The 25,054-nt window shown below is 50.7% G+C and overlaps 1 protein-coding gene across 1 annotated transcript in view; it reads right to left on the reverse strand.

Moving 5' to 3' along the window:
• Window positions 1-25,054, reverse strand: part of LOC119454603 (beta-hexosaminidase subunit alpha) — a 158,953-nt gene that overhangs the window by 25,771 nt on the left and 108,128 nt on the right. Inside the window, exon 10 of the mRNA XM_037716493.2 lies at window positions 9,260-9,350. Within this exon, the coding sequence (XP_037572421.2) occupies window positions 9,260-9,350 (91 nt within the window). The remainder of the gene's footprint in view (window positions 1-9,259; window positions 9,351-25,054) is intronic.

A 25,054-nucleotide genomic window follows, 5' to 3' on the forward strand; every position in this document is an offset into this window, starting at 1 on the left:
GGCCGCTGTGTTAATGACCGCCTAAGGGAGCATGTTTTATCAATTGAAAATGGTGTGGGTTCACACCTGCCGCTCCATTGTGCCTCGCATGGCTGTCACGCGCGTGATAGGAAGAAGCAGAGAAGTGTTAGCCAGTGAACTGCTCGAGGCGTGTCACGTAAGGAGGAAGGGTGATGTCAGCGTGCCTTCTGTTTCCCTCTACAAAAGTGAATGTCTGTTTTTAGATAGCGCAGTGAGGTAGCCTGTGACACGTGCTGCGCCTTGTCTTTGTGCGCATTCTTGGAAATGTATATATTTGGGTGATGTGCTGGGAATAAAACTAGTTGAATGTTTGGCACCCTATCCTGTCTCCCCTTGGTTTTCCTTCTTCTTTCCTTGCGCCACAACTCATTTGTTTAGTTGTGTTTATATCTGCACTCGGATTATATATGCTGTCTTCAATTAATGACATTAACTGAAGAAAGCTCTTTCATTCATGTCTTCAAAAAAAGATACTTGCTACCTTCTAAAAATTCAATGCTAACTTCAGACCACTTTTGCTTCCATCTCTCATGTTATGTAACTTGCGTCTGCTACACTTGTTTGTTTCTGCGTTATTTTTATTTATAGGTGTGTGTAAGGTATTATTTTATGCTTTCCGATGTATATAATCTCAATATACATATTTTAGTGTTTAGTGGTATGACGGTTTCAAAAATCATGATGTGTTTTCTTTTTCAACTTATGTTCATATTTTATGTATGCGACTGACATTTCATGTGTATGTAGGCGGGTGATCGGCGCTCTGTCAGGCTTTCTGTGCCTTTACGCCGATCCCCTAGGTAAATATGTATATTGGTTCTCTGAAATAAATTATGCTTACTTTTACGTTTACGTTTATTAGTTGCGCAGCGTGGCTCGTGAAGCTCGGTCTGTCTATGCTGTACCACTGCACGTGAAAACAAAAGGCAATGTCAAACCTAACAAATACATCCACCATAGGCTCTGATACCACTAACATTAAAGTGAAGGGTAGGCAGCAGCCAGGGAGTGTGAACGTGTTAACAGCAATCAAACTTTGCAACATCTTCGAAACGACTGAAGTATAGCGAAATTCACCCAGATGAAAGCTTGGCTTTTCTCTAGGATTTACTCTTCACAAGTAATGAGTCTGCATTAAAAAACACAAAAAAATTATAATAGTGTCTTCTGTTGCCAAGTTTTAATAATCACGAACGTTTTTATTCTTTTGGAAAATTGCACATGTGAAGAACACTCAGCTCTCAAAGACGAATTTTGATAGTCTGTGCTTAGTTGAAAGTGTCATTTGAACTTTACAATAAATTTTTCAAACATTGTCAATTAGTACGCACTTTTATATTAGGTAACCCTTTCTGTCGTGTTACTACATGTGTCTTTATTTGTTGTGTGATGAAGAAGACGTGCAACATGTTCTGCAGATGATGCACACCACCAGCAGTAGCAGCATCGTGATCGCTCCGCAAAAGAGGACGCCGAAGTTACCGCTAAGAGCGCTGCCCGACGTAACTGTTTAGCCGCCCGTTCTGTGCCAGTCTATCCGAAGGACCTACATCTACGCCTGCATCAATAAACCTCATTTCAATTGGTGGAAGTGCTGGGTACGACCTGCCAAGCTTCCATCCTGGAACTCCGCACCCGTACGCTTCGTCCCGCTATGCCCGAAGACGCAACCACGCCCCCACCGTCCACGGCCCTGCCATCCACGGCCCTGTCATCCACGGCCCCGCCATCTACGGCCCTGCCATCCACGGCCCCGCCGTCCACGGCCCCTCCGTTCACGGCCCCTCCGCCCGTCATCTGCTCCGGGGTGCCTTACCTGAGGGATCCGGTGGTCTTCAGCGGCACCGACGACAGTGATGTGGAGGACTGGCTATCGACTTATGATAGGGTAAGCGTCCCCAACCGATGGGATGACACCGCTAAACTGAACAATGTCATCTTCTATCTTTCAAATGTGGCTCATCTGTGGTTTAAAAACCACGAGAAAGATTTTACCACCTGGTCTGCATTCAAGGCCGCCCTCATAGATGTGTTCGGACGCCCCGCCGTGCGCCAGTTACGCGCTGAACAGCGTTTGCGCCAGCGCGCCCAGCAGCCGGGCGAGTCGTTCACAAGCTACATTGAGGACGTTCTTGACCTCTCGAAGCGCGTCAATGCCTCGATGCCCGAGTCTGACAGAATCAAGCACATCTTGAAAGGCATTGACGATGACGTCTTTCAGATGCTTCTTGCAAAAAAACCCGACCAGCGTAGCAGAACTCATCAAACTGTGTCAGTGCTACGATGAACTCCGGAAACAGCGGGCCTTGACTCGTCGCCTGGTTACTAACGACGTCAGCCTCGCAGGCCTGGCCGTCCACTCGGACCAGTCAACACTGCTGCCACAGCTCCAGGCGTTCATACGCGAGGAAGTTGCTCGGCAGCTCTCACTGGTGCAGTTTGCTCAGCAACAGCCCCAGCCCCGTCCTGCTCCTCCTTACCTGTCACCCGCTATTCGGCAGGCCATCGAAGCAGAAATTGCCGACGCTGTGCCAGTGTCCCCTCAGTCGCATCCGGTAGCTGCTCTCACGTACGCCGACGACGTCGCACGGCCTCGAACGCACCCTGCTTTCACACCGCGTCAACCACTGCACGCGCCGACCCCACCCCGCGCCCCTGGCGCTGGCCCCATGGCCACAAACCCTTGGCGTACTCCTGAGGACAAACCAATTTGCTTTGCCTGTAGCCGCCCCGGACATATCTCTCGCTACTGTCGCCGCCGCATGCCGTTGGCCGTCTCATATGGCTATGAACCAACGACTCGCTATGCCGACCAGCCTCCACTCCGCTACACTCCTGGATCACCTCCAAGAGCTCCTGATCGTCAAGCGTCCTTCGACCGACGATCTCCGTCACCACGTCGGCGCTCTCTCTCCCCAATGCGTCGTCGTCCCATGCCTTCAGAAGAGGAAAACTAAACGCCGCAGTTCATGAGGCAAGAACTGCGTCGCCGTCACAGCGTCCAAGTCCTCACAATTCTCCGTCGAATGTACTTGCTGTTTCTGTTGAGGGAGTGTCAACTCTTGCCCTTGTGGACACTGGTGCCGCCGTTTCTGTAATAAATGAAAGACTCTGTCACTCCATCCGGAAAGTTCCGACGCCAGTTGCGGGTGTAGCCCTCCGTACCGCAACAGCGCAGCATGTTCAGCCGTTAGCAGCTTGTACGGCCCGAGTTGTAATTGAGGACATGATGTACATTATTGAGTTCATTGTGCTGCCATCCTGCTCTCACGACGTCATTCTTGGATGGGATTTTCTCTCGGGACACAAAGCCATCATCGACTGCGAGCGGGCCGAAGTCGAACTTTCTCCTTTGTGCGACCTCCATTCCGACGATTCTCCCGAACATCGCCCTAAATTAGTCGTCGCTGAGGAGACCGACGTTCCTCCGCACGCCGCTGTTGTTTTACCTTTGTCTTGTGGAAGCATCTCTGACGCCACTGTTTTGTTCGCCCCTTCTGAGACCTTCATCGCAAAAAATACTGTACTGCTTCCCTTCGCGACCCTCGATTTTTCGGCTGGTTTCAGCCATATTTTCGTATGCAACCTTTTGTCCGCTCCGCTCACATTGCTCCGTGGCCAGTGTCTCGGCCATGTCCAAGCCATTCAGTCCCTGTACATCGTCGACGTGCCCGATGCAACTTCTCGCGACGACCTTACTGACATCTGCACTCTTTCTGCTTCCGACAAGTCCTGCACCGACATCTTTAGCCCATCCATCGCTGACGGCCTTACACCAGAGCAGCGTTCGGAGCTTATCGCCGTCCTGTACCATTTTCGTTCTTCTTTCGACGCTATTCAGCCTTCCCTTGGACGCACGTCAACTGTCACGCACCACATCGACACGGCCTCCCATTCACCACTGCGGCAACGCCCATACCGTGTGTCTCCTACGGAGCGCCGTGTCATTAGTGAGCATGTCGACGACATGCTTCGCCGCAACATCGTTCAGCCCTCTCACAGTCCGTGGGCGTCGCCGGTCGTTCTCGTTAAGAAGAAGGGCGACTCTGTCTGCTTCTGTGTTTACTTTCGTCGCCTAAATAAGATCACCCGCAATAACGTGTACCCTCTACCGAGAATAGATGATGCCCTTCACTGTTTACAGGGGTCTGAATTCTTCTCCTCACTCGACTTGCGCTCAGGGTATTGGCAGGTTCCCATGGCCGCCACTGACAAGCCCAAAACTGCATTTGTTACCCCTGATGGACTTTATGAGTTCAACGTGATGCCCTTCGGCCTCTGTAATGCCCCCGCAACGTTCGAGCGAATGATGGACACTGTTTTGCGTGGATTGAAATGGCAAACGTGTCTGTGTTACCTCGACGATATTGTCGTCTTCGCTCCGGATTTTACGACACATCTTCACCGCCTCGAGTGCGTTCTGACGTGTCTTACCAACGCTGGGCTCCAACTTAATCTCAAAAAATGCCACTTTGCCGCTCGAAAGCTAACCATTCTTGGCCACGTCGTGTCTAAGCACGGCGTCCAACCTGATCCCGCGAAATTGCGTGCCGTTACTGACTTTCCTAGGCCGACAAATCTCAAAGAACTTCGCAGTTTCGTCGGCTTATGTTCATACTTTCGACGTTTCATTCGCAACTTCGCGTCCATAATACGCCCTCTGACACAGCTTCTGGGTAGCTCCAGCGACCTGTCATCATGGTCTCCAGCCTGCGACGAGGCGTTCACTACTTTACGACGTCTTCTCGCTTCACCTCCTATTCTGCGTCACTTCGATCCTGAAGCTTCGACGGAGGTACACACAGACGCCAGCGGAATAGGTCTCGGCGCCGTGCTAGCACAACGAAAACCCGGGCAACCTGAATGCGTTGTTGCTTATGCCAGCCGTACCCTCACCAAAGCTGAGACCAACTATACTGTGACTGAAAAAGAACGCTTAGCCATCGTATGGGCCCTTAGCAAGTTCCGCCCTTACTTGTACGGCCGCCCGTTTGACGTCGTCACAGATCATCACGCCCTTTGTTGGCTATCAAATTTGAAAGACCCATGTGGCCGCCTTGCCCGATGGGCTCTTCGACTTCAAGAGTTCGACATCAACGTCGTCTACCGCTCTGGCCGCAAGCACTCGGATGCTGATGCTCTGTCACGGTCTCCTCTGCCTACCGACCTTAGTTGCCTGTCAACATTAACACCCATCGTCCTGCCTCTCACCATCGCCAGAATTGCTTCAGAGCAGCGCCACGACCCCTGGATAGCGGCCCTACTTCTGAGACGCCTACGCTGCCAGCCTCTCGCGCACTCCGCCGCCAAGCTGTTCACTTCACCATTCGCGACGACCTTCTGCACCGACGCAACTACGCATTTGACGGCCGTAAATGGCTACTCGTCATACCGCGCAGCCTGCGCTCCACTATCTGCGCATCCTTTCACGTTGACCCGCAGTGCGCCCACGCTGGAGTCTTCAAAACATATGAACGACTTCGTCAGCGCTACTACTGGCGCGGAATGTTTACATACGTCCGCAAATTCGTTCGTTCATGTACGGACTGCCAACGTTGGAAATCTGCGCCTTGCCGTTCAGCTGGAGCTTTGCAGCCCCTTCCCTGTCCCGCCCGACCATTTGATAGAGTGGGCATTGATCTCTATGGTCCGCTTCCTATGACACTGGCCGGTAACCGCTGGATCATCGTCGCCGTCGACCATCTTACGCGATATGCTGAAACTGCGGCACTACCTTCCGCCACTGCGCGCGACGTCGCCTCCTTCCTGCTCCGCTGTTTCATCCTCCGTCACGGCCCACCTCGTGAATTCTCGGCGACAGAGGGCGCGTCTTTTTGTCTGAGGTTGTCGAAGCTCTTCTGGCTCAGTGCCACGTTATTCATAGGACAACCACCGCCTACCACCCCCAGACGAATGGACTCACGGAACGTTTCAACCGGACCCTGGGTGACATGCTGGCCATGTACGTCGCATCTGACCACACAGATTGGGACCTTATCCTACCATTTGTTACGTTTGCCTACAACACTGCAACCCAGACTACCACTGGATTTTCTCCCTACTTTTTGCTTTATGGCCGTCACCCATCCCACACCATGGACACCCTGCTACCCTACAAGCCCGATGCTTCTGAGTGTGTGCCCGTTTCGACTGCAGCACGTCATGCCGAGGAGTGTCGCAAGTTAGCGCGCCACTTCACCACCGCTGAGCAACAGCGCCAGAAAAGGCTCCATGACGCTCACTGTGAGCAACCTGTCTTCTCTCCCGGCGACCTCGTCTGGCTGTCAGTACCTGCGCATGCTCCTGGGCTCTCTTCAAAACTTCTTCCCCGCTTCGATGGACCTTATCGCATCGTCCAGCGCACGTCTGCGGTGAATTACCTAATAGAACCACTGACACCCCCCTCTGACCTCCGTTGTCGTGGACGTGACATTGTTCACGTCGAACGCCTTAAGCCCTACCGTGAGCCGCTCGTGATCACTACTGTTTGAGTCGCCAGGATGGCTGCTTTTTATCCCGGGGGTGATTGTGATGAAGAAGACGTGCAACATGTTCTGCAGATGATGCACACCACCAGCAGTAGCAGCATCGTGATCGCTCCGCAAAAGACGACGCCGAAGTTACCGCTAAGAGCGCTGCCCGACGTAACTGTTTAGCCGCCCGTTCTGTGCCAGTCTATCCGAAGGACCTACATCTACGCCTGCATCAATAAACGTCATTTCAGTTGTATTTCTTTTTTATTTTTAGGTTGCCTGTGACAAACGGTGTCTCTCGTTAGCACTGCACTTTCTTCTACGTACAAATATCGATAGACAACCTCGATAGTATTTACATTATTTAAAAAATTATTTCTGAATGAAAAATGTTGACTGAGAGCAGTTAAAACACCAAGCGAAATGCACAACCTTTAAAGCGTGAAAACATGCTTGGCCAGACGTTGCGCAGGTTTACGGTGGTCGACGACAGACTGACTGAACGAGGTTTTTAGAAGGAGCCTTGGCTGAGTTGGGAATTAAAGCCGCCTTAAGTCGGCGCAACGGGCTGCCCATATGAGGTCAACTACAGTCGCTAACCTGAAAAACGTCCTGCGTATCTTCGCCCTACCTAAATAACAGCGCGACCCATACCTTTCAATGTTAGTATTTGAGTGAAAAGGATATTTCTGGCTAGGCCTATAGCCCTTCACTGTTTGCCTTTTAGGAATATGTACACCGGCATTCAAGCTGCCCTTGTGGATACTGGCAGAGTACATATCGCCGAACCAACTTGAGCGTCACTCAGTGATGCCTCAGCAGCGAATAAATCGCACGCCATTGGCAAGCGTACAATATTTGCGACATACCTATATAGGTTGAACATAGCCAATGAAAATATTATGCTATGGATTTCTATACATGTATACATTTCTTATACATTTAGCAAATTATGTCCTCTATCTTATCTCTCGCGCATTCTTATGGTGTCCACAGTGAAAATAGTTGACGGTGGTTTCGCCTCATTACTGCGAATATTCATTATTTTAGAACAGTAGAATTTCAAGTCAGTTGGTGATGCATATTTAACTTCAGTGAAGTGCGATACACGACAGAGGCAGGCGACACAGACGGGACAAGCGCTACAAGTGGACTAGTAAATGTTTACTGGAAATATATTCGCTGCAGCAGGACAATGTGCGCATCCGCCCAACACACTCTGAAACCACCAACAAGAACGGCAGGTTTAAAGCCAAGGCGAGGCGACAAAAACTGCATGCAACGCGTGTAGGATAAGCTCATAAATCATGATAGTTGGTAAGCACCTTTACGCGGTCAACTACGCACAACTGGCAGAAGAGTCATACGAAAACTCAGCTGTGGCTACCCATAAATTTCGCTTCTTGCCACGTAAGTGCCATGGAAGCCACGCTAACGTAGATATCGGATACAGAATTGTCTATTAAACCTCTTCCAAAAGCTCATGCTGTAACTTCGGTTTTCCACGGCCGACCACTTGAACCATGGATAGCAACCGCAACTTTTGCAGTGTAAAGCAAACTTCGAGCCTGATTCTCATTTCGAAAACCTAAAGTGCTTTCGCAGACTGTCTGAACGACAGCTTGCTTTCTTCTTTCTTTTTGAGTTGTGGTCGAGCTTACTTGGTCCGAACGGCACTGGCCCGTTCGGACCAAGTAAGCTCGACCACAACTTGAAAGAATTCTGTGCACGACACAAGTAGCGCATGGGCCACACTGGCGTTTCGGTGTACATCACGACCGCCTCCCGTTGCTGGCGACCGTGGCACAGGCAGAGAAGCGAAGGTGAACTGCGAAGCGGCAAACAGTATTTCCTCACTTGACTTCACAAGTGTGCCCACTTGCATGGCGCAGAAAGCACAAGAGGCACCCCAATGCTTCTCTGCGACATTATTCATGTTGTGCGCAAACTTAAGAACATATGACACAAGCCCAAATAGGTGACTCTTCTTCGGGGCGCCTACAACACCTTCCGCGCGCTCCTTGCGCGGCTCTATTGAGCGCGTTCGTTGCGACAACTTAAAGCAGCGGACTCGTGAAACTCGCCAGCTGCTACCTTGCTCCTCGGTGATTGAAGCTTTCCTTGATCCTGTGTGGGGGAGGGCTTCGAAAGAGCTTTCCTCAAACATGATTATGTGATTCCCATTTTAATCAGTTTCGAATGTGAGGAATCAAAGGGTAAAATGGCTTTTTTTATCTTGGCATATGGCTTGACCTAGGCTGCAAACTGGACAATTACAGCACACCTGATCGAACACAGTTTCCGTAAGTACAAACTAAAACCATCACCAACAATTTTGGTTTTCGTGGGGTCAAGAAAACTAGCTGCGCTTCACAAAAAACTTCTATTTCGAATTGAGGTCAACCTTGTATGACGTTGGAAAATGTTCCTTCGCTATATGCCACGGAGTAGTTATATGCCCGAATATTATGTGCCTACGCTTACCTTGCAGACAGCCTAATTCGACAGCCTAATTTTTCCAAACGTACCGCCAATTGCGGCTATTTATTTGGCTAGTTTATATATTTTATGCAAAGAAATAACAAGCGCTACCACCTGCAGGGATATAGCTCACAGAACGACACACACGGCGCCCTATAGATTTTTCTTTGTTCCTGGACTTCCGCGCTCTGCCCATTTTGCCATTAATTACCAACTCTACCAAGCCTCTACCTACATACCCAACATTTGTGTTTTTTGAGATGGATTGATAATTCGTGACTTACCATGTGCGGCTGATGAGATTAGTGGCGTCCACAAACTCTGCCCATATGCAGGCTTCACCACCAAGAACCAACGACTTCTGTGTGTCCGTGCCTATACATAAAATAACATTCATGTAAAGCGTGACGAAAAACAGATAGATTTCAAGAATTACATTTGTGACTTGGTCTTCAAATCTCGGCACCCAATTGCCAGTCCCCGCACCTAAAGCAGGCAGTCAATATTTTCCCTTCGTCACAGCGTAATAAAAATAAACTGCTGCACGCCTGCTTCACTTAAGTAGAGATGTGTGCGAACACGGAGTCTACGCTACGTGCAAATTGTGATTTATCATTTCAAATATCGTACGAGAACTTCAGAACCTATGTTCACTAATATTTTCGGGCGTAAGTGCAGTTTGCCGTGGCTCTTCGGCCTTCGCTAATTATATTGTAACGTAAAGTCGAGGGTTAGACGGAAGCCCGTCTGGTAAAACGACAGACACCGACCAAAAGAATAGCTAAAAAATAAAAAATCGAATCATAGATTGTGAACAAGGCTTACGTAGCGAAGCCGAAACGTCTTTTATTCAATTTAAAATTTTTTTAGCTTTTTCTTTGGCTGGTGTCTGTCGTTTTATTGCTTCGAATTGTAACGTAGTGGTGCAGACGAGGAACCACGCCGTAGCAAGAAGTGTGGCTCACAAAAATATCTCTTCATCGGGCGGATTCGTGCCCAGCAATACAACTGACACTAAAATTAGAACGATAACGGCGAGCATGTTCGGGAATTGTCAAAAATCTGATCTGCGGGACAATGGCGTCGGCTATTTACACGTCACTTAGAGATTCCAGCATAATGCCTAGTGCTCGCGTGCATTCTAGAATGTATGCCACTATAAGCGTCAAGCATGCAGCATAAATACTCTAGGTTTGGCGACATGTTCCGATACGTGCCATGCCAACCGTCTTAAAAAGCGTTGGCGTCGTCACAATGGTACAGAGAGAATACTAAATGGAGAAATAAAACCATGTAGCGTCGTTGAAGGTTGTATTGTCGATTGTCCATCTTTTGCTGGTTCTTGATGTCAAGGCGGGAGATCAAGTTGTTGTGCTTCTTCCGCGTGTTTTAAGTAGCCGGGGACGTGAAGATTGTATTCGTCGGTGAGGTGCGGCAGCATGCCATCGAGAGTCCTCCTGAGAGAACCTCAGGAGGTTCCAGCTTGAACGGCGTTACCCAGTTTGTATTTTGGCACTGACGTGTGACAGCTAACGTCGCTAACATGTCGGCAAATGCTCTATTCAGGCACACTGTAAGGTCATTCGTCTGCGGGTGATAGGCTGTCGTCCTTCGGTGACTCGTCTGGCGTTATTGCAAGGTGGGTTGAGTCAGCTGCTCTGTAAAAGCTGTTCCCTTGTCGATGGTGAAGACTTCTGGGGCACTATCTTTCAGCAGGGTGTTCTCGATGAAAAATTCGGTATTTTTGGCCGCATTACATTTGGCCAGGGCTTTTCTTCGAATTAGAGGGGGAAGTAGTCGGTAGCCGCTACTGCTTCGTCACAAAACCGTCTAATCTTTTCCAAAAATAATTTTGGTTGTCATCCTGTTAATATTGTTTCTAATATGAGTCTACTTTCCTAGCATGCGAGATGTCGGCCAATTATTGATATCAGCCACTACGATCCACATATTCCCAGACGTTGATGTCGGAAAGTGTTTATATAAGTCCAGACTGATGTTCTGGAAAGAACAATAAGCAGTTTTGACGGGCGGTAACAATTCCACTGGCATTGCAGGCGGTATCTTGTGTCGATAACAATGCCGGCATGTCCTGACGTAATGAGCGACATCGGCGTTCCGGAGCCGCCAGTAATACTTCTCCTGAATTCTCATGAGCGTACGGGAGAACCTGAGGTGCACTGCAGTTGGTTAACCACGAAGGACATGTACACTCTCTGGCGGCCATGCTGAAGATAGTTCGCATTGACTGGAGTAAAGTTCTTCTCTACGAGGACGGTCATTTCGATTGGAAGTACAATCCAGACCTAAATACCTTAGGGACAACCTTGTTTTCTTCTTCCAAGTACTCTACAATGCGTCTTAGTCTTGCGTAAGCTCGCCGCTATTGGACATAGCCGTCGGCGCTTTTTCTTCACTGAAAAGCATCATCATCCTTTCTTCTTGCAGCGGCGTGTCAATTGGGATACACGCGAGAGCCAATCTGCATCATACTGTTTCCGTCCACACTACCCGACGCGGTGATTGGAACTCTTGCAGTCTGGCGCTCCATCACACAAGGCGCCCTGAAGGGTCCTTCAGTTAACCAGCCAACCCAAGGCGTGGTGGTCACTTACGACTTTGAGTGACTTACCATACAGGTAAAGTCCAAATTTTGCTGAACCCCAAATGATAGCAATGCATTCCTTTTTCGTCGTAGAAACATTGGCTTCTGTTTTCGATACTAGTGATGCTACTGGCTCATACCATTTCTAAGCAGCTTTTAGAGCAGCAAAATGGAGATTCCGAGCACGTTTACGACACTGATTACAAACCACGTTATATTGATCTTCCACAGGGGGCAATGTATGTTAAAGTAGCTGCTTCATATTCTCAATCTCAACACGAAATGAATGCGAATCAGCATATTGAGAGTCAGCCTTGATGATAAAGCTAGTCACCAACCACTTCTTGAGATTTTTCGCAAAAACCTTCTGAATATTCGGGCAGTCCAGAAACATGAACTTAAGCTGTAAAATAAATTTTGTTGCTTAAACAAGACAAAGACCGTAACTTGGAGACAATTGCAAACGCACAGCTACGCCAGCCCGGCGATCCTACGCCACTGTTACCCGAGCCTATACCCGACGGACAAGTGTAAAGCGTGCGGAAACAGAGCTACGCGGCGAAAAAAGCATTTGGGAATATGCCGGAAAAGGCGCTGTCGCTGCCGCCGCTCCAGTTCCGGCGGACGTTGGTTAGACAGGGAGAAACTTCGAGCTCAATCGTCGTCGCCGCCGCCGCTGGGAGGCGGCACTCACCAGCGACGAGTGAAGCCCCTTTATAATTTTAAAGTACCGCCACTCTGAACTCTGCCGCCACCACGCGACCTCCTCGCACCTCGCGCTTCTCCTCAGCGGCCGCCGGTCTTGCCCCCGTTTCCCGGCACGACAATTCGTCTTCCTGCCGCTGCCCTTGGAAACGAGCGGATCTCGCGCTTTGCTTGTGTTTTGCTTCTTCATTCGCGCCATTTTCCGCCTTAGCTCGGCTGGCTCGGCGCATAGAGAATGTTGCACGTGGTTTCGTGCAGTGTCTGCTAGCCCCATACCGTGCTTCTGGGCATATAACTGCAGCAAGAAGCGTGACGATGGTTATGCAGTTTTTATGACAAGGCAAACATGACGGCTTGCGCAAAAAGCAGTGGCTGCACATCATTGGCCAAAAGAACTTCGTTCCGACAAAGAACAGTACTGTTTGCGAGGTAAGATGCCTTTATTATTGCTCGTATCGAAGCATCCCCCAACAGACAGACAGACAATGAACTTTTATTGAGGTCCTGAGGGACTAGCCGGTGGAGACCCGCTGGGGCCCCCGGCTCGCCGCTGGCTGCTCCCATGTCGGAATCGGGAGGCCAAGCCTCTCCGCTCTTTCACGGGCCCTCTGGACGGCCATGGACTGGAACTTGAGTTCCGTACTTGAGATGGCCTCGTCCCAGTCCTGTTCGCTGGTGAGTGACGTATCCCGTAACGCAGGACACTGCCAGAGCATATGTGCTAGAGTGCTAAACACCTCCCCACAATCCGGGCACTGTGGGTCAATTTCTGTATTAATCCTGCTTAGGAAACCTCGTGAGGGATATGACCTCGTCTGAAGCATCCTAAGCGTGATTGATTGAGCTCTACATAGATTTGGGTGTGGAGGCGGGAAGCGCCTGCGTTCCTCTTTATAGTGGGAGACGATTTCATGAAATGTTAATAACGGGTCGCTGTGGCCGAGCTCCTCCGGATCCAATGAAGCCTCACCGCCGTCGCGGCGCGTGAATTCTCGCGCACGGCGGTGAGCAATCTCATTGGGATTCGGACGGCCCGGCAGCACGTTGTCACCCATGTGAGCGGGAAACCACGTAATGTAATGCACGGGGTCAGAATAAGTTCTTGACTTGCTCTTCAGAAGCGCCTCCGCCTGTCTCGCAACCATTCCCGAAGCGAAAGCCCTGACGGCCGCGCGTGAGTCAGTGTAGATATACGGCCTTTTAAAATCCTGCATCGCCAGCGGTACCGCCACCTGCTCTGCCACGTCGGCCGTGACAGCGCCTACCGAGGCCGCAGATATGAGCTCGCCCTTCTCGCTGACCGCCGTGACCGCGAATTTACCGGAGCGCGCATATTGAGCTGCGTCCACGAAAGTTTCCAGGCCGACCGTTGTCTTTAAAATCGTCCTGGCACGAGCTGCTCGCCTGCCCGCATTATGCTGTGGATGAACGTTTCTAGGGAAGGGACCGACGACCTTCTGGAGCTCTCGTCCAGCTGAACCGCCTCACTGTGACTGTAACGCGGCCGCAAGCCCGCCGCATCCAAGAGGCGCCTACCCGCGCTGGAGCCCGAAAGCCTCGTGATCTGCGCCGCTTGTTGCGCCTCTATTAGTTCGAGGGTGGTGTTATGAACGCCGAGCTGCATTAGCCTGTCCGTGCTCGCCGTGACCGGAATACCCAGTACCTTCTTGACGCTTTTCCGCATCAACGTATCAAGCTTGTCCCTTTCAGTCTTAGTCCACTGCAGGGCCGAAACCACATAGTTGATGTGGCTCATAAGAAAAGCGTGATGCGCCCTAAGTAGGTTGTCCTCGCCTAGGCCCCCCTTCTTATTGGAGACTCTCATGATTAATCTGAGGATATTCTCGGTTTTGGCGGTCAGATGCGCAATGGTTTTGGCATTACAGCCCCTGGCATCGAGCAACAATCCTAGAATTCTGATCGAATTCACCCTGGGGATCTTCTGGCCGTCCCGCGTGTACACATCTATGGGGATCTGCTCGAGCGGCACGAGTCCCCGAACCCCCTGCCTTGCCGGTCTGTATAACATGAGCTCTGACTTGGTCGGGGAGAGTCGGAGACCCGTGCCCTCCAGAAAGGACTCGGTCACATCCAAGGCCTCCTGGAGCGCCTGTTCCACAGCCGCCTCCGAGCCTCCCGGGCACCAGATCGTAATGTCATCGGCGTACAGCGCGTGTCCCACATTTGGCACGGCGGCCAGCCGCTTCGAGAGCCCGTGCATTGCAATGTTAAACAGGAGGGGCGAGATCACCGCCCCTTGTGGTGTGCCTCTGTTTCCTAGCGCGAATGGTTCTGATTTGGTCTGCCCCACTTTGACGACCGCCGTCCTGCCCCTCAGGAAGGACTCCACAAACGCGAAAAATCTACCGCCCAAGTTCAATGCCGAAATCTCATTTAAGATGAAGTCGTGCGACACGGTGTCGAAGGCTTTGGTCAAATATAGTGCGAGAATTCCCCTGACGTCTCTAGTCCTGTTGTCAATAACCTGTCTTTTAAGCAGTAGCATGACGTCTTGCGTAGAAAGTGATGGTCTAAACCCTACTATATTGTACGGGAACAAACCCTCGCGCTCTATGTGTTTTGAGATCCTATTGTGTATAGCGTGCTCGGCAACTTTACCTAAACATGACGTGAGTGAAATGGGCCGGAGGTTGTCCAGGCTTGGGGGCTTTTCAGGCTTAGGAATCAGTACCACCGTCGCCTGCTTCCACGAGTCCGGAACATTACCTTCCTCCCATACCCTGTTGATTTCCTTCGTAATAGTGCTAATGGACCGGTCGTCTAGGTTCCTCAAGACCCGGTTGGTTATGCCATCCGGCCCAGGGGCCGACCTGCCATTGAGATTGTGGAGGACCTCCCTGATATCTGCCTCCGAAAACGGATCATCGAGCTTTGGTGCGTCCTTCCCCACGTATTGAGGGCATTCCTGTAATTCCTCCTTCCCTATCGGAAGATACTTCCGTGCCAGATCTCGGAGAAGGGACGCATCAGAATGACCCCCCTCTTTTTGCTTATGCACTAGCCTATCTACGGCGAGCCTCTGGTTACCCTTGGTCTGTTTATCATCGAGCAGGTGCTTAAGTAGGTTCCATTTCCCCCCCGTGCGCATTCGCCCGTCTGCTGCGGAGCAGGCTTCGTTCCATTGTTGTCTGTTGAGCTCCAGACAGTGTGCCTCTATGCTGCGATTAAGCTCCGCGATCTTCTTTCTCAGCCTGCGGTTTAGCCTTTGCGTTTTCCATCTCTCCAGCACAGACCTCTTGGCCTCCAGGAGATGCGCCAAGCGCGCATCCATCCTGGGGGTCTCGAGGTCCGTGGATATTTCTTTGGTGGCCCTTTCAACGTCTCTCTTGACCTGCGCGAGTAGATCTTCCAGTGCACTGTACTCCGACTCATCCTCGTCCCGTATCTTTCTGAAGAGATCCCAATCAACGTACTTTGATATCCTAAGTGGGGCCGCTCTGATCCTGATTGATAACGCTACAATGTGATGGTCGCTCCCTAGATTTTCCTGCAAGTTAGTCCAGGCTGCGTCAATGTTTCTAACAAAGGCCAAATCTGGCATCGTGTCTCTCGAGACCGAGGTGCCTATCCTCGTCGGAAAGCGGGGATCCGCCACTAGGGTCAACGCGCAGTCTTCTGCTGTGCTGACTAAGTTCACTCCCTTCGCCGTTTGTCTATCATACCCCCAGGCCATGTGGGGGGCATTGAAGTCTCCTGCCACTATCAGAGGGCTGTCACCCGCTATGGCGACTGCTCTGCCTAGGAGTCCGCGAAAACTTTGCCTCTTATCTGTCGGAGGGCTGTACACATTGAGGACGAATATGCTCTGTTTGATCCTGCCACTAGGGATTATCTCAACCAGCTGCACTTCCAATCTAGTGCTGGCATCAGCTCTGCCTATTGTGATCTCGTGCTCCTGGAAGGAAATTGCCTTCTTAACCATCGTAATTACCCCTCTCCTATGGTCTCCTCTCGTCGAGACGACGCGGTAACCAGAGAAGGTCGCCTCCTCACAAAGGGTCTCCTGTAGGAGCAGGACGTGCGGTTTGTCCGCTTGCGTTTTCACAAACTGCTGTAGCGCGGCCTTTCGCCTCTGGAAGCTGGCGCAGTTCCATTGCCACACAAATAATCTGTCTGTGTTGTCCGCCATTTTGACTTTATTAATTTAGAATCCCCTTGAGCGCTGTGCACTTGCCCAACGCTTCGGAATTCTGCTGTGTTTTCTTAACCTTACCGACCACCTTCAGTCTGGTTACGTCAGCTACTTTAGCCTCCATTATCCCCATTCTGCGGTCGAGGGTAGCAATGGCCTCAGACTGTTTCTTGATGGTCTCGGATTGTTGCTCGATAGCTCCGGACTGTGTTCTAATCGCCTCCGCTAATCGATCGAGGACTTCCGCAAGCGATTCTTTCGCGGTGGTCGCGGCGGGGGTGGAAGCGGACGCGGGCGCCTCCTCCATCAGCTCCGCCGCAGCTTCAGTCGACTCGGGAGGGGGCGCTTTACGCTTTGCCTGACCTAGCACTGGCTTTAGTGCGGGTGCGGGCGACGTGCTGCCATGACCGTTCTGAGCTCTCCGAATCAATTCGAGGTCTTCCCTCAACTTACGCATTTCCGCCTTGAGCTGCGCGTTTTCCTGCTTTAAAGCCTCAAGACGCGGATCCTCCGTCTGCTCTGGCAGTGTACCATGCGTTACCTTCTTTCCAGTAGTCGTCGCCGTGACCTTGTCCACCCAGGTAGGCCCCTGCTGGATGCGAACACTGGAGGGCGAGCGCCCCCTGGAACTGGAGCGCTCTCTGCTGACGGGGTGCCCCCTGGATCGGGAGCGCACTCTGCTGCAGGAGCGCTCCCTGGATCGGGAGCGCCCTCTCGTTGCCGACCGGCCCCGGGAATGGGACACGCTTGCCACGCTGGCATCACGTGATGCTGCAGCTACTTGCGCCTCCCGGGCGCGCCGCCGGCGCCGCCGCCTCCGACGCACGATGTACGGCACCTGGAAGCGCTGGCTGCATCTGCGGTCCGCCGTCGGGTGTGCGCCTCCGCAGATGGCGCACTTTGGGTCACACTGATGATCTTCTGGTGGGGAAACCATGTCGCAACCGCGGCATTTCCTTTTGTCCTCGCCGTTAGGGCAGACGTCTGCTCTATGGCCGAGCTCTCCACACGTGTAGCAAACGTCTACTTGCCTGCGATACAGGGCGCAAGGCAACATGACTGTCCCGCAGACCACGTGATTCGGCACCCTTTGTCCTTCAAAGAGCACAACGATCGTGGGGGTCTTCTTGATTCTGCGTACTTCCAATGCCTCGGGGTTTCGGTGGTTGACGATGAGCGCCTTTAGATCGGCGTCGCTTATCCCGGGGTCCACCCCCCGCACCACTCCCTTGCAGGTGTCATCCGATGCCGCAATGTATGCTGCCACGTCGAAGGGGCCCTCCTTCGTGTGGATCCTCTGGATCCTGGCGTAGGCGCGCGCATTCGCCTCATGCGGCGTGGAAAGAACTAGAATGTTCTGGATGCCATTGGGGCACACCGTGTCATCCCGCACTTGTTCCGGCGCCAGGGCCGCCGCCATGGCCAGCGCCCGTGCGAGTTGTATCAAATCCGACTTTTTCAAGTCCAGCCCCCCTCGAGGTCGGACGATGATCTTGAATTGATCCCTCGGTAGTCTGGGGAGCCTCGAGGCGTCCACGATACGCTTCAACGCGCTCCGTGGTGCGGCCGTGCGGCGGCCGCGTTTCTCGCCTTTTTGCTTCGCTTCGGGCCCCGGCATCCTTGGCTCGGCCGGCCCGCTCTTCTTCTTCTTCCTTTTGCCCAGCGCTGTTACCCAGCCTGAGCACTCCGCGTCCTCCGGGGTAATATCCATGCCTTCAACAATCACCACGCTTGGATTGGAGGCCATAGCACCGCTTCTCGCCGCGACTCGCCGAGCGTCTCAAGCGAGCGTCTCGCCGAGCGGCGACCGCTCCGCCGTTAGGCTGAGCGCGTTAGGTTTAGCGGCGCGCCAGCGTGGTCCACCAGAAAACAGCTCGGAGAAAAGTCACAAAAGCACCCACCGGTGAAAGTTCGGTGTCCTCCGATTCCTTGCGACAAACCGGGTCGAATGATGGAAATGTCTAACGTGGCAGCCAAAAGAACCTGCCGAAAACATTTAACAAAGCGGGAGCCGATATTCAGCCGTCCGCACTGGTCGGCTTCTTCTTCTTCCTCCTAACCCCAAGCATCCCCCAATGCTGCATTTTTATAAATGTTTACAGCCTGTTTGCTATGTTAACTTTTACGTTGCATAAAAATGGGGTTCTCGCACGTCGTCAACTGTTATTCAGTCGCAAATGCAGCACTATAGATTTTGCTTTTCACTGAACAATTATGCCCGAAGACACGGCCTCTCCACACACTTTTCGTGGTTGTTAGCATCCGTTGCCTGTTTTACAGAAAATCGAAAGAGCACCTTGTAGGGGAGCTGTTCTTTCCAGCTCACTTGTATGTGTGTGTCAGTTGCAAAAATAAAATGAATGCAGGGCTTGAAAAAAAATTAATGGCAAGTATACCTGTTGTATTGGAGGTGATGGGCGCTGGCTAGTCCACATTTTAAGGCGAAAGCCTTAGTTAGATCTCTGTTTCAATGTCACGTTGTGAGGTACGGAAAGTAACGTGACCTAAGGAAGGCCAGAAGCAAACCAAAGTATGTCAAGCCATGTATTAGCAAAATTAATTACTGATTAGTGATTGGATTAGGGTGGATTTAGGTGGATGAAGGTTGAATAATGTAGATTAAGGTTGATAAAGGAGGATTTGGGTGGAATAAGTAGAAATAGGTGCGGTAGGGTGTATTAAGGTCGATTGAAGTGTATTAGGGATTATGGTGCATTAGGTTCGGATAAGGTGAATTAAGATCTATTAAGGTGTATTAACAAGGTGTAGGGGGGATTAAGGTGGATTAAGGTCGAATAATGTACACAAAGGTGGATTAAGGTGAATTACAGTAGACTTTACAATAACCACATATAGCCAACAGACAACGAAGCCAACGAAAGCATCGAGGAAATTAAGTGTAGTTGAAATTGGAATGTAGAAAATAATGAAGAAAAGGGAAATGAAAGGAGACGAAAAGATAACTTGTCGCCCGTGGGAGCCGAACCCGCAACCTCCGCAGTACGCGTGCGTTGCACTACCAATTGTGCTACGGCGACGGCCATCAATTCGTCCACTAACTTGGGTATTTATGTTTACTAGATCTAGCCCTAGGAGTGTTAGCCAGCGCCATGATCACGAACTTCGGCACAGGCACGAGCGCACTGTCGCACTTCGTACTTGTGCTGGACGTACTTTGTACTGGCTCGTCGTCTGCCGTTATCTCAAGATCGGTAGCCACGGCACGGTGCGCGTGGACGACCGCTGCCGTTCCGTCCCCTCTTGCCCTTCTAGTCTTTGGAAACACAGATATTGCCGGCCCACCGGCTTTATTAAAGAAAGGATAATCGAATGCGCTATAGGATATTTATTGCGTTTCCTTTTTGCATAAGTAAGAACGTAGGTGCGCCATTTTCACTTAGTGTGACGTAGTGACGGTAACGGAGGGTGCGCCAACCTAATCCAGCCGAGTGTGTTCGCGAAGAACGAGTTATCAGAGTGCGCGGGCTCGTTTCCTTTACTGTTGTTTGCCCCGGCGGGCTGACCACCCGTAAAATGAGTATTTTTGGAACGTGAGAATGCTTTCACTAGGTTTAACACAAGTGGTTGTCTATGATAACAGGTAACTGAGCAAGAGGTTTTTCCTTTTATTGCGATTGAAATTATATGAGAACTCCAAGCGCATTTCTACCGTGGTCGTCGCTGTGAGGTTGCGTCTAAAGTTCAAACACGGTAACATCGTCGCCGCGCGCGTGTGTTCCCAGTGGAATTACATTTCTTTATTTTTTTCAAGTCACACTGAAGGTAAGGTATACAGCCCCCCTCGGAAATTTGGCAACACACGCATTCGTGCCTGCATTCACGGAAACTTACGCACACGTTTTCAGATTGCACGAATCTTGCCTAGGAATCCCTGTTTAAATATTGCACAGTTCAACGCTTCGATACTAATACCACCTGGGTTATTGCCAGCGCCGTAATCCAGGTGGCAATTAAACTGCATACGGCTATATTTGGCTATTCAGCTCTTCTGCTACGGCCCAGCAGGTCGTTCCGTTTTTGCACTCAAAGGCGACTTGCAGTCACAGCTGTCCCTTCTTCGCACAAGGAAAATGCGAGAAGGTTTCAAGTTTTCTCCAGAGTCCAGTGTGCCTCTAAGCGGCAGCATTTGCTAACTCAGCGTCAAGCTGCTTTCGAGTAAAAAATACATAATTGAGAAAGAGAAAGAGCGGAATAGAAATAACATGCTTATTTTATGAATCGAGCTTAGGCAAGGCACCACTATTCTAAAAAGCATTGAGCTCGGGCCGCCTCTTGGGCAGTCGATCGTGACCAGCCGAAGCTGACCCTAGAGGCTGGAGCTGGCAGTATTTTGCCCGACACTTATAGAAAAATGCCTTGAGTAAAGCGAGGCGTGAACAAAAGTTAGCTCACAACGTGGCTCAGTACATACTGATAGCGTCATGAACCAATCGGAAACAAAATCCTTCAGCTGGTAACAATAAGTGGTGTCCAAATCCACGTCTGAGTGGCAGCTCTCACTATAATTCTTTACGCAGGTCTTGAGGCCACTGTTGTGCTGGTTGCATGCGGGGGAAGTAATTTTGGAGCCGGAAATACGCGGTGAACCATCTGCACCATCTATAAGACACCTGCAGAACATCATCAAACTTTTGGCTATGTTTCGGGCTACTTTTGGACCACAAAAAAAATTGGGTCTGGCTATCTTTGGGCTACATTTTGAGATCATTTGGCTATTTTTTGTTGGGGCCATCTGGCAACCCTACGAGAGCGTCCGCAACTTCGGCCACCGTTTTAGATTGGTCACACAGGAGAGGAGCGCGGAGTCTCGCCCGGGCCAGCGTCATCGCTTGCTGCCGCCTGAAAAGCGATGCTGTCCTGTTGCCTAAGAACCTGCACGCGATGGGGCGGTAGGTATTGCAAATAGACAATAGCCCACGGAAGAAACAGCAGTGCCATGGAGGAAGGAATGAACTGAGGCGAGGCCGCTAGAAGAAAAATATGATGAAAGTCGCGTGGCATTTTTTGCTGTAGTGGCCATGTTGTCGAGGCACATTGGCGGTTTTGTTAGGGTGGTGTGTGCTAATGTGTGTACGGCTCCGTAGGCCCGGTACCGCGGCAGAGGCGTCGTGTGTGCACGTTTGCGTTAGTCTCCGTGTTTCGTTCCGCGGTGATATCTGAACAGGGCTCTCTCGACTGCCCTTGTGGTCAGGTTGGACTTGAAGATGCCGTACAGCACGCACCACGCCATGGACGAAGGACGATCTGGGAATATATTTGCAGTCTTCGGCAGATTCATGCTAACGGGCCATCACAGATTGAAACCACAGTGCTTCAGAGTCTGTACGAATATAAACGCCTTGCATGTCAGTGACAGCCGTGCAGTGTTCCTGATTTTGACAGCGGCGATGCATTTGTGGTACGAAAAACAGTCATGTGGAAGTTTGGGAAGGAAGCGGCTGCTGTGAGTAATTAAAGGGCGAACACTCCATACCGCAGATGTCTTATCTGTGTACCCGAGGGGCACATGGAATTGAAGGTTAGCGGATGGGATGTAAAAGTGAACAAGGCTCGAGAGAGAGTACGCCTGCTCTCATAGTAAACGGCTGATGGTCGCATGTAGGCCAGGTCAACGCGCTAGCCGCATGCACACGGATGTGCTCGGCGTATACCACAAGATTTTGCTTCCGTGAAGCTTCACTTACCGTGCGAACACTATACTTCAGGCCCCAGCCAGTGTTCCTAACACGGAACGACGTTGTCCTCCTACTCGTCGGGGCGCTTCGCTGGCATTGAGTCGTAGGATGGCTTGGCGCTCATCCTTTACGACAAAAAATGGCGCGCCTATCTCGACCGTGTCATGGAGGTTGTTCTTTAACTTGAAATTACACCCCGGTTTTTTCTCGCAGCACTGAGCAGGTAGGTGGGTAGGTAGAATAGTTTGCAATGCATCTGTGTCTCAAAGCATACAATGTGCTGAAAACAGTATGCCGTAAAGAAATGCCGTAAGCAATGCCAAGGGAAAAGCAGCTGTAAGACTCAGGACGTAAGACGGTGACGGACGAAGCGTTCGTCCGTCCCCTGGATGTGTTCTCCTTGTTCAATTTTGCTGTATTGTTACTCATTTTTATTGCGATAGCAATTATATGGACACTACATGCGGATTCTTGCCGTCGGCGTCGTCGTCGCCATCGCCGTGAGGTTCCGTACGAAGTCGAACGGCGATGAAATCGTCGCCGCGCGCCGTATGCTCTATGTGCGATTGAAAGCGCGAAAGGGATGCGCGCTTTCACGGGGAGCGAACGCACGGCGGAGAGCAAACGCGACATCTTTCGTCGCGCGAAAGGCCGTGGGGAGACGGGAGGGAGGGAAGATGACGTTTAGCTGCGGCACCAAATGCGTATTTATATAAAAGGTTGCGTGGCGAGAAGGTGGTAAATACTTCCGACGCTGCTCGACCAGTGTGCCGTTCTGATGTCGAAAACCTCCGAGCCGCCGCCAGAGGCACCGACAACAGTCACCAACGACGCGCGCGTTCACTGAGCGTTGCCGATGCTGCTACATGTCCAAGTTTATACAGCTGATAAAACTACTATCCTTAATTCGTATAGCTCTCTACTAATTTGCTATCGCAATTGATGCTTGGCCTTTCTGGTTAAACTGCAACACTTTTTATGCACGTACCAGCTTCATTCAGGAAAAAAAGGACAATTATTATTTTTTCGCGAGACTTTAGTATTCTGGTTTATCCTAGTTAGTAGCGAAAAAAATCAGTTTTTTTACAACACTTCCATATAAACATAGCTGAAAAGGCGTTCCGGAGATTGAAGATTGACCATCTAATTGAAGATTATTACAAATAAATGAGCATTTAAGCGAAATCTTGCGCCTGGGGAACAGTACAAAGTTGGAAGTCGATTAACTTCCAGTAGGAGTCGATGAAAGACAACGTCTTCCTGCGTGAGTTGAGGGTAAACAGAGAGGGAGTCACTGAGCGTGGCACTCTATCACGTCGCACCTCGTTTGAGTAAGGAGAGCGTCCCACTCACACAGCTTTAATTTGTTAGCAGTCTTAGGGTTCTCCAGGCACTCTCTGAGGGATTTGTATGTTTGCATGTGTATAGCTACTTTGTGTCGCCTACCTGGGTCACTGGGTGGTTCCCGGTATAATGCGTAGAGCATCGGGCTGCCGTGCTGAGGGAACGGGGGAAAACCAACCCGTCTGTTCAACTTGGGTCATTACGTGGCAATGTGTACATATCTGCCACTGCTCAGCAAATCTCTTCCACACCGACATCGGTCGCTGTAGATGAGGGGAGTTGGTGGTTACCACTGCTCGAAGAAACTCTTCGACGTCGATTTAGAGCACTGGGCATGTGCGAATCGCGTCTGTGCTGATCTGCAATGAGCCACTATATTGCCAACTTGATTAACTTGGTATGTGCCACTAGGTATGTGCGACTCTTCAATGAATGTTTTTCACGCCAACTTGGACAAGTAGGTATATGCGACTGGAAATGTACCGCTCTACAATGACAAAACAAAATCCGTTAAATTTCTTTGATGCTGAGCTGCATCGAACCAACGTCACAAGGGCCCCTCATGTACTCGACGCTTTAGCAGGCTGGGCCGCAGATGCATTGGGTATGTGCCACGTTTCAGTGAACGTCTTTCAGACCAGCGCTTTAGTGAGCTGCGCCATGAATGCATTGGGTATGTGCCGCTCTTCGGTGAAGCTCTCGCCAATCTGGATCATTGACTACGTGTCCACAAGCCTAGCCTAAACTATGTGCCACTGGATGTGTGGCAAGCTAGGGAACAATTATCGGCGTTCGAAGGCGCCAGCACGCCACGCTTCTAGTCTCCGAGTCTACGGGCGGACTTCTCGGCACCGCTACTGGATGACGCAGCCTGTCCGGGAAGAAGCGCGACAGAAGAGCGCCGCTGCGATACAATCCTCATATATAACTCGTTGCGACGGCGGAAATACATTGTGTCGCCGTACTGATTCAATGCTAAACGCATTACCGTTGACAGACATCGCGAGAATTATTCCGCCGATTTTTTTTATTTTACCTACAGAGGTATTCTCCTACTTAAACCGTCATTTCCGTTGGGGTCACATCGCCTTTATTTTTCTCCAATATTGTATACATATTGATGAAGTTTAACGTCGGGAAATTCCACGGGTAGTCATGGAAGTTGTAATTGCGGGTTACGAATTATTACAGATATGCCAGGGCTGTTTTATGTAGATAAGCTTGGTACGCAATACATTTCAGCATTCTGCCAAATTGCAATGCGGCTGCCCCGGCCTGAGAACGGTCTTGAACCATGTGGGTGACTGTGTGAAGCAAAACATCGTAGTTTTCTGAAGACAAATGGCCTCATGGTTTTGGCCGACTCTGGTGAGCAAGTGTGATAACAAAGTTGGCCAACACAGAAGAAAACGTATGTCTCAGAATGATTAGCACGGATTCAAAATAAAGGTGTCTTCACCTACACTTTGTGCTGTGCTGTGTAATGCTAATCGCCTTACCGTCAACAGTCATCATGAGATGGGTTCTGCCTGAATGCTTTTCTGAGCTTGCAAAAAAAAAGGCCAGTTGCAACGTT

This window comes from Dermacentor silvarum, chromosome 5, assembly GCF_013339745.2.
Source record: "Dermacentor silvarum isolate Dsil-2018 chromosome 5, BIME_Dsil_1.4, whole genome shotgun sequence".
Taxonomy (NCBI): domain Eukaryota; kingdom Metazoa; phylum Arthropoda; class Arachnida; order Ixodida; family Ixodidae; genus Dermacentor; species Dermacentor silvarum.